Consider the following 10535-nt stretch of genomic DNA (forward strand, 5'->3'; position numbering starts at 1 on the left):
AAAAATTGTATAAAAATAATTATATACAAATATATTTAAATAAAATATATATACAAAATATGTATTTACATATAAATATAAAAATATTTAAATATATTAATATGTATTTTTATATAATTTATAAATATAAACAAAGACAATAAACCCAAAACTAATTCTGTACAAAAAACGAAGCATAAAAGGATTAAAAGATGAAGCTTTATTTTGAAAGTCGTCATGGATCAGATCAAAAGTCATGTGCTCACATTAATCCAGAGCTGAGCCCTGAGGCCCCTCCCACATCACCATCACCCAGAGTATGAAGAACAGCTGTGATCATGTTTTGCTTTCATCAACATTATTAAATCTGTAAAACTAAAGAATCTTTTTTAATTAATTAAAACAATTCCCTCTTTCTTCAGAGTTCAGACGAGGCGTTCGCTTGCACCTCGGAAAAAATGGACAAACCAAGATCTCCACCAGTTGCTCTTATTCTAGTCTTAGTTTATTTGTTATCATTATTAACTCACTTATTCTCCTCTAGAAACAAAGCACCAGATATTAATTATCAGGAACGAAAGAAGCCTGGAATGGAAACGGATACGTTTTAAAAACGTTAAACAAAACAAACGACATTAAAAAAAGGTCATTTTACCCTAAAATGAACTAAATATTCTCCGTGTGACATAGTTTTCATCGGCGCTCTGGAGGGAAACGCCTTCTCTAGAATATAGAGATATATAATATATAATATAACGGGATGTGGAGCATCAAAGTAAGTATTAAATGCGTTATATTCTACAATATTATTAAATGTAAGAGGAAAACAATGTTGACCGCTGGTTGAAAGAGAAAAATAAAATCATTCAGCGCGAATAAAAAAAAAGAAAACCCGCGAACATCGAGCGTTCCTCCCGGAAACAGGAAGTCAGCGGTAAGGCCCGCCTCCCGCTCGATCTGATTGGCTGACGTGGCCAAAGCTTGACGTTGACGAGCGGCGAGACACCACCAGCTGATACAGTTACACTTTTTAAAAACCGTTTAGCAGGCTACACGTTTTATTCAGTCAATTAGACGTTTTATAATATTTAATTTAATTCTGAATTAATGACAAATAAACACGAGTTTAAAGCGCTGCAAAAAAAAAAAGAAACCCGAGCTTCTCAACAGGAGTAAAAGCCCGCCTCCCGCTCGATTTGATTGGCTGCCTGGGCCAAAGTTTAGGTTGTCGTTTTCTAAAGTCAATTATAAGTTTTATAATATTTAATTTCATGCGGAAGTAATTTTAATGACGATAAACACGAGATTTTAAAGCTGTGCAAAAAAATGAACCAACCCGTTAGTTAAACTAACATTTATTTAGAGAATCTTTTAGGGATTTTGATGCTGAATATATGTTCCAGGAAACTTATCAGCACATTTCTGTTCGAAAAAAGAAAATGTTTGACGTGAAAATATATCAAGAAAGAAATGAAAAAAATAATAATTTCCTTATTAATTTCAAAGATTTGGGCGGAACAAAGGAATGAAGCTCAAGTAGCTCACAGCCCTCCTGACACACACACACACACACACACACACACACACACACACACACACACACACACACACACACACACACACACACACACACACACACACACACACACACACACACACACACACACACACACACACACACACACACACACAGCGTGAAGCAAAGGCAACCGGTAGAGTTAGTTTGGGGGGAACCCCTGAAACAAGCTTCAGCTGATTTGTCTGAAGCAAGAAGAAGAGCTCTGCGTTTAGCATATAATCGACTTTTTGTTTTGATAAAATAAAAATGAACATTTAGCTGCAGACGAATTTACAAAACCGAAGAAAACCACCTGAAGGAGCGAGAAGGTCAAACTTTAAGCTTTTCTCTGCAGAAATAACAAGATATCCCCGTGAGGAGGAAGAGGTGTTTTCTCATTAGCACCGTTATGTCCTGTGGTGACGAATCGCAGCCCAATGGAGTCGAGAAGAAGAACGAGAAGGAGAGGATGAGAAGAAGAAGGAAGATGAGAAGAAGAAGGATGAGGAGGAAGAGAGGATGAGAAGAAGAAGCAGAAGAAAGCTCGTCAGACAGTTATTTCCACATTTCAATCACTGCGTTGAGGAGAATATTGATCTTGATCCCTTTTGGTTTGAAGAGTTAGTGAATGAATCCTCCGTGACTCGACCATCAGGGAGGAGGAAGAGGAGGGCGAGGAGGAAGGAGACGGTCGTCTCAGTCGCTGCTGTCGTCCTCGTCGTCATCGTCCGACAGGTTGTGGAACTTTGACCCCGTCCGGCCGTAGGAGTCCGAGGAGCGCCGCGGCGCCGCCGGCCCGCCGCCGCCCGCCGCCGTCAGCTGCAGGAAGCAGGACTCGCAGACGCGCACGGGCTTGGACGACTGGCTGGGCAGCAGGTGCTTCTTCTCGGAGCACGGCCCGCACACCACGAAGCCGCACTTCCTGCAGTGGTGGCGCCGGCTGACGGGCGTGAACCTCACCTTCTGGCAGCGCATGCACACCGTGGCCTCCGAGTCGGGCACCCACACCGCGGCGTGCTCGCCCGGCGCCGCCTTGCCGCTCTTCTGCAGCAGGTCCTCCACGCACTTCCCGATGTGGTTCATCCACTCGGACTTCTCCGTGGCGGTGGCGGCGTACACGGCGAAGGACTTGGTGGGCGTCTTGATGAGCCAGCCGTTGCGCAGGTCGCCCTCGTCCGGCACCGTGTCGATGGTCACGCCCTCCAGCGGGATGATGTGCTGCTTGTTGTACTTCTTCTTCTGGATCACGATGTTGCCGTACACCAGGATGTCGTTGAAGAGGAAGAACTGCCGCGCTTTGGGCTTCTTGCGGCACAGCTTGGTGAGCACGCCCTCGCCGATCAGCACGCGGCCGGGGATGACGAGCGGCTGGCCGGCGGCGCCGAAGCAGCCCTCCACCACGCCGATGCGCTTGGAGTTGGCCTCGCTGTTCGCGAGCCGGTCCACCATCTTCACCTGGAGGGAACATTGAGAACCAGAGGTCAGACAGAGGTCAACCAGAGGTCAAACTGTTTTACTTTTATAAAAAAGAAAAGCAGGAGAGCGAGTCATGTGATCCGTGTCGTGCCCGTTAGTGTGTCTCACACTCACACACACACACACACACACAGTGTTACTTATGGCATGTATATTCATATCATAATAAAATACTTCATCAGGCACAGAGTCACTCAACTGGTCCTGAGGAGTTGAGTGACTCCTCCAGACTTCCCCTGCAGCTCATTTCCGGAATGTTATGACAGAAGGAAAAGATAAATGTTTTCAGGCTGTAGCGTGTGTGTGTGTATTTCCTCGACCTTGTCTTGCCTAAAAGAACATCTTAGCTTAACCAAATACGTATTTCCCTGAAATTCCCTTCAGATAACAATAGAGTAGATCACACAACTGGCATGAGCTCATTAATATTTTTGCATGTCGAGGTGTCCTTGAGCAAGGCACTGAACCCTCAGTTTCTCATGTAAAAATGATGTAATATGACCAATAAAAGCGCAATGTATTAACAATACAGGAAATCAAAGAATTACCCAGAACCAGCAAAATAAAGCTTCAACCTAATTACTACATTTATTGTTTGATTATTTAGTTACATGTTATTTTATTTAAAACTTTATTATGGTATTAAAATATATATATTTTATTACATTACGATATTTTTATATTTTGTTATGTTGTTTTATTAAATATATATTTTGTTATGTTATTATTAGGGCTGTCAGCGTTAACGCGTTAATCTATGCGATTAATTTGGCCGCGTTAACGCACTAAAATATTTTACCGCAATTAACGCAAGTTTTTTTTTTTTTTTTTTTTAAACCGCGGCAGTACGGTTTGACACTGTTTCCGTTTTTAAAACAATCATTTCTCCGCGAAAATAAGGAGCATAAATGAGTTTAACTGGTGGATGAATCAGTCGGGTTTCCTCCTGCTCCTCCTTCCTCCCGTCTCCCCCTCTGACACACAGAGGAACGGAGGCGCGACGTGTCGGGTGACGCGGCGCGGAAAGAACGCGACACACGAAACCTTCAACGTGATTGGTCAATCCGTTTGTCTGTCAACATTTCGGGGGGAAAAAAACCAATGAACACTCAGTAAATCACAAAGGACCTCCCACCTCACAGGTTAGGCTCATTTAGCAGCCTGTCAGTCAGACAACCAGAGGACACGGCGCGAGGACAATGAGGCTCATTTCAGAGCTGAGATTGTTCTGGAATGTTTGATGTAGAACACGTGGGGGTGTGTCACATGCAAAAGACTTTAAACGGTGAATTTAATTTATTTTGTAAAATGTATAACGTGACATATGTGAATGTCAGTCAGTCACCAAGGCCACTGGTTCTGCTGTTCAGTGTTAAAGATGACAGGACCAATGGGGTCTCAATATACTTCTTTTTTTTTACTAATCTGATGTTTCACTGAAGAAACAATTTATCATCCACGATATTAAATACCTCGCTGGCACTGTATATGTAGGAGCCTCTTTGAAAACACAGCTCTGTGTGAAGTTTTGTCTTTAAAAAGAAGGGAAACACTTTTAACCCTTGTGTTGCCTTCGGGTCATTTTGACCCGATTAAATATTTAACCCTCCTGTTACCTTTATATTTACTAACATATTTTACCCTTTGGGTTCAATTTGACGCCAGCAATTAAAACCTCCAGAAAATTATTAGAATTAATATTGTTTTCCAAGTTTAAGTGTGAGGCACTTTATGTTTGTTTGTTGACTACCGAAAGAACACCGACATTAAACATTGAATGGGGTCAAATTAACCCGAAGGCGGCAGGAGGGTGTAATATTGATTCAGGTCAAAATGACCCGAAGGCAACACAAGGGTTAAACGGTGAATTTTTTTTTTTGTGTAAAATGTATAAAATGAGCCCAGCCTCCAGAGGTTTAACGTGACATATTTGAATGTCAGTCAGTTATCAAGGCCACTGGTTCTGCTGTTCAGTGGTAAAGATGACAGGACCAATGGGGTCTCAATATATATATTTTTTTTACTAATCTGATGTTTCACTGAAGAAACAATTTATCATCCATGATATTAAATACCTCGCTGCACTTTATAGGTAGGAGCCTCTTTGAAAACACAGCTCTGTGTGCAGTTTGGTCTTTAAAAAGAATGAACTTTTAACTTTTAATTGCGATTAATCGCAATTAATCGCGATTAATTAATCGCAATTTCAAAATGTGCGATTAATTAGTTAAATTTTTTTTAATCGATTGACAGCCCTAGTTATTATATTATATATATTTTATTAAGTTACTATATTTTACTATGTTATCAAAATAAATGTATAATGTTATTTCATTAAATTGTTATATTTTATTAAGTTATTATATGTTGATATTTCATAATTATTATATTATTTTAACATGTTATTAAAATAAATCAATGTTATTTTATTAAATCACTATATTTTGATATTTTACTGTTATTAAAATAAATTGTTGTTGTTTTAATAACAGTGAAGTGAAGCTTTCCTCCCTCAGAGAGAAACATAAATACTTTAAAAGGTATTTAAACACAAGTGATCATCAGAGTAATAGCAGCTCAGACGTCACGAGGCACAATAATCCCACTTTGTTCTTCACGAAAGTCGATTAAAAACTACTTATACAAACGTTTAACTTCCATATTCAGGAGACTTTTATTTATGAATAAATGGATATTTTGTGTGTGTTTTTATGCTAAAATCTCACTGTTTTACAGTTTAGTACGCCGATGATTTATCTCTCGCTCAGACCTGAACTCACTTTAGTTTTCATCCTCAGGTTCAAACACATCCGTGAGTCCAGCTAAACGATGAGTCAGCTACACGTTTAAACACGCAGAACAAGAACAAGATTCCCAGATTTAGTCGGTCAACAAATGTGTTGACAGACGCACAATTCAGTCTCACAACCGACTAATATTAGATAATAAAAGTGGTTCTGTTCTGTTCCTCACAGGATGAAGAGGCAGAAAGAAAGAAACCCGACGGAGGCCCTAATCCATAATCAATAAGACACCAATAGCAACCCCTACTCACACACACACACACACACACACCACCTCCAATGCATCGAATCAAGCGCTCCCCGTTTTGTTGGTCTACCTGTGAACGACCTGACAGGAAGTAACCGGTTACTCTGACGCGTCTAATCCAAGTCCAGATTTAAACAGAGACATTTTGGATTATGTGTGTGTGTGTGTGTGTGTGTGTGTGTGTCTTCCCTCGACCTTGACCCATTTAGCCCTGGCTGAACTGGTTCTACGACACAAAGAGAATGAAGACACCTCCTGGAGACGGAGGAATCTGATTGGTCGAGGCGATCAGCTGACCTCCTGGACTCTGTTTAATCTGACCCTGGAGGAAAGTGGCCTTCAGGACCCCGGAGGAGGTTTCTCTGTGTTTACATGCAGGCCGAGTTTCTTTCTGTCCTCTGAGGAGTGTTTCTATTTTTAAGTCCAGTTTATTTTAGCATTAAACATTAGTTTTGTACAAAATAAGACATTCAAAAATACCGTTTCTGTATTTTCTGATGCTTAACGGCTAAAGAACCAATAAATTAGTTGGAATTTTGTTTTAAAGAGACGGATGTTAATCTGAAAACTTTCCTTAAACTTAAAAACGTAAGATAGTGGATGTAAATGGTTACCAGCAGGAAGGACTACACGTGAATGACCTTTGACCTCACTGCCAGTCACGAGAGAAGAAGTCAAGTGAAAAACACAAGAGTGACTCAGACAGACTTCCTTTATTTAAAGGGTGAAGATCACTTCCACCAGAGAGGAGGTCACCTGTGAGGCAGCTGCAGTCAGAAAAGCGTACGCTACTTCCAAAAGTACTTTTGGTGGATAAATATTCCGACCTGAAATGCCATGAATATATATATATATTCTAAATATTTACACAAATAAATATTTATAATATAGAATCATAAAACACGGGACGAGATGTTAAAACTGTCCATTGTGCCAATAGATGGTATGCACTCACATGAGAATATATATATATTATAAATATCAATAATGCATATTTATAACGCATATTTACATGAATAAATATATATAATGTATATATATATTATAACAAATATTTATACAAATAAATATTCATTATATATAAATATAATAAATATGTATAACGCATATTAACACAAATAAATATTAATAGTATAAATATATATATTATAAATATGTATGTGTAAATATATATATATATATATATATAGTATACATATTCATGATATTCATATATAATATAAATATATTATATATATATAATATATATATTATATATTTATTATATACGATATGTACACGTTTGATATACACGTATACGTTATATATACATGTATTAAACATATTTACATGTATATATAGGTATTTAAAGTTTCCATGGTGACTTTCAGACTAGTCGCACTAACTTCAGTTAGCATGTAGCATGTAGCATCTTTAGCTCAGACGATTAGCTCCAGACTAACTCGCTCCCGACTTCCGGTTCCCTTTCGTTACCGACGTCGGCTCACCTGCGCGGGCTCGCGCTACGACGCCGCACACCTGCGCGTGTCTTCGCGTCAAAGTTCACACCTTTTAAACCTTTTTAAAAGAGTGAAAAGTAGAAGAAGCTAGCTAACTAGCCGTTAGCTTTAAGCTGCTTCAGGGACAGAGACAACAACTTTTAAACTAATTTAAAAGTTATAAAGTACGAACCCGGCGGCTCCGCTCGCGCTCCGGTTCGTTAGTTGGCGGCCCGAAGCCCGGTTGTGGTCCAGGTGAGGTCCGTAAAGCGACACCTGCTAGTCCGTGAGTCCGCCGACACGAGACCGAAGCTGGAAACTCCGAGAGACAACAACATGGCAGCGGGACGCCGCATTCAGGGCCCGCTGTGAGAGTTGGGAAACTAGATTACTCGATAGATAGAGAGATAGATAGATAGATAGATAGTTATTGCATTTAAAATGGAATTGAAATTATGAAAACGTTCTTATTATTTCATGACTTTATATTATCTTGTAATTATGACAAATTACAAACGCACCAACCAACATAATGTACTTCTTCACATGTAAACAAACAGATCTGTAATTATATGATATAAATAAATAAAGCTGTGGAGTAAATGATGATCAGCATCTTGTCAGTGACTAATAAAAACAAGAAGAAACTCTCTGGAGCTGTCGGTGGGTTTTCTGGAAAAAACTCATCTTTTGCATTGAGTCCATATTACGACAGAGCTCGTGGGTATTAAATGTGTTACTCACACCAGTGCGCATGTGCAAAGGGCTCAACGTCTTCCTGACGCCCTCAGACGCGTTTCAACAAGTGACCTGAAGTCTCTTGGAGTGGATATTCCCACGTTCAGTGAAGGCAGCACGCTGGGAGGAGACCGTGATCCTGGATCAGTCTCAAACAGGAGCGAACACGCTGGGGGCTTAACACGAACTCAGGTTGTCATGGAAACCAAACACGACTAAACACAAACTCTTGAAGCTTGAAGGAGACTTTTAAAAACTCATCTCCAGGTCCACTTAGTTTAAAAAGTGTTTTTATCTTTCAACCGAATCACAAGTTCATCGGAACTGAGACCGACTGTGACATCAGTGGTTCATCAGTAATCACACACACACACACACACACACAGACACACTCACACACACACACACACACACACACACACACACACACACACACACACACACACACACATTGAATAGTGTTCAATGCAGTGGCTCAGACTTGAGGGTGACTCTCCAAAGAAGCACCGTGACCTTTTAAACATTTATACATATATATTTGTTCACATATACAGGACTGTCTCAGAAAATTAGAATATTGTGATAAAGTTCTTTATTTTCTGTAATGCAATTAAAAAAACAAAAATGTCATGCATTCTGGATTCATTACAAATCAACTGAAATATTGCAAGCCTTTTATTCTTTTAATATTGCTGATTATGGCTTACAGCTTAAGAAAACTCAAATATCCTATCTCTAAATATTAGAATATCATGAAAAAGTATACTAGTAGGGTATTAAACAAATCACTTGAATCGTCTAATTAACTCGAAACACCTGGAAACACATTTTCAAATGTTTGATTTTGTTTTGCTGTTATAAATCTTTTTTTTTACTTGGTCTGAGGAAATATTCAAATTTTATGAGATAGGATTTTAGAGTTTTCTTAAGCTGTAAGCCATAATCAGCAATATTAAAAGAATAAAAGGCTTGCAATATTTCAGTTGATTTGTAATGAATCCAGAATGCATGACATTTTTGTTTTTTTAATTGCATTACAGAAAATAAAGAACTTTATCACAATATTCTAATTTTCTGAGACAGTCCTGTATATATATATATATATTTAAAAAAACATTTATATATATTCTTTTTTAAACCCTAACCCTACATATATATTTTTTAACATTCATACATATATATTTTTTTACATATATATATATATTTTTAAAACATATATATTTAAAAATGTATATTAATAAATATATATTTAAATATATCTATGCACTAACAAATTAAATATATATTTTTGTATACAGATATTTTAGGGGGGCTCATCTTTTAACCGTCTCTCCGGAGAGGAGCAGCGCAGTGGTTTCTATTTATTTATTCTGGTTCGGACTCTTTATTCTACATTTTGAGGACTGCGGGATGTTTTTAACTGGAGGAGCTCAGAGGAGCATCAGAGGAGATCAGAGGAGCATCAGAGGAGATCAGAGGAGCATCAGAGGAGCATCAGAGGAGCATAGAGGAAATCAGAGGAGCATCAGAGGAGCATCAGAGGAGATCAGAGGAGCATCAGAGGAGCTCAGAGGAGATCAGAGGAGCATCAGAGGAGATCAGAGGAGCATCAGAGGAGCATCAGAGGAGCTCAGAGGAGCATCAGAGGAGATCAGAGGAGCATCACAGGAGATCAGAGGAGCATCAGAGGAGCTCAGAGGAGCATCAGAGGAGATCAGAGGAGATCAGAGGAGCATCACAGGAGATCAGAGGAGCATCAGAGGAGATCAGATATGTTGTCTCCAATTTATCCTGTTATTTGTAGATTTGCAAATTACATGTATGTTTAACAAGAGGCCAATAAAACCATGAGGTCAAACACCATGTACATGGCCAATAAAGCGGACTTCTATACAACCAGAGGAGTCGCCCCCTGGTGGTCAGGAGAGAGAATGCAGCTTCAACACATGGAGTACAGACTTCTATACAACCAGAGGAGTCGCCCCCTGGTGGTCAGGAGAGAGAATGCAGCTTCAACACATGGAGCACAGACTTCTATACAACCAAGTTTATTTTGTATAGCACAAAATCACAAATTATCCTCGAAGGGTTTTACAATCTGTACACATATGACACATACATACATATATTTATATGAATAAAATATATATATTTATATATATGAATAATAAATATATATGAATACAAATATATAATTATATATATATATATATATTATTTATGTATATATATTATATATATCAATAATTTATATA

At 38.8% G+C, this 10535-nt stretch overlaps 1 protein-coding gene across 1 annotated transcript; it reads right to left on the reverse strand.

The window, feature by feature from the left end:
- Positions 1-179: 179 nt before the first annotated feature.
- Positions 180-7895, reverse strand: plekhf2 (pleckstrin homology domain containing, family F (with FYVE domain) member 2). The gene is made up of 2 exons (XM_056405987.1): positions 7736-7895; positions 180-2992 (listed from the first exon to the last, which is right to left on the reverse strand). The coding sequence occupies exon 2, from the start codon at positions 2984-2986 to the stop codon at positions 2234-2236; it is 753 nt and encodes a 250-aa protein (XP_056261962.1). The 5' UTR covers positions 2987-2992; positions 7736-7895; the 3' UTR covers positions 180-2233.
- Positions 7896-10535: the final 2640 nt, after the last annotated feature.

This window comes from Pseudoliparis swirei, chromosome 22 (assembly GCF_029220125.1).
Source record: "Pseudoliparis swirei isolate HS2019 ecotype Mariana Trench chromosome 22, NWPU_hadal_v1, whole genome shotgun sequence".
Lineage (NCBI taxonomy): Eukaryota > Metazoa > Chordata > Actinopteri > Perciformes > Liparidae > Pseudoliparis > Pseudoliparis swirei.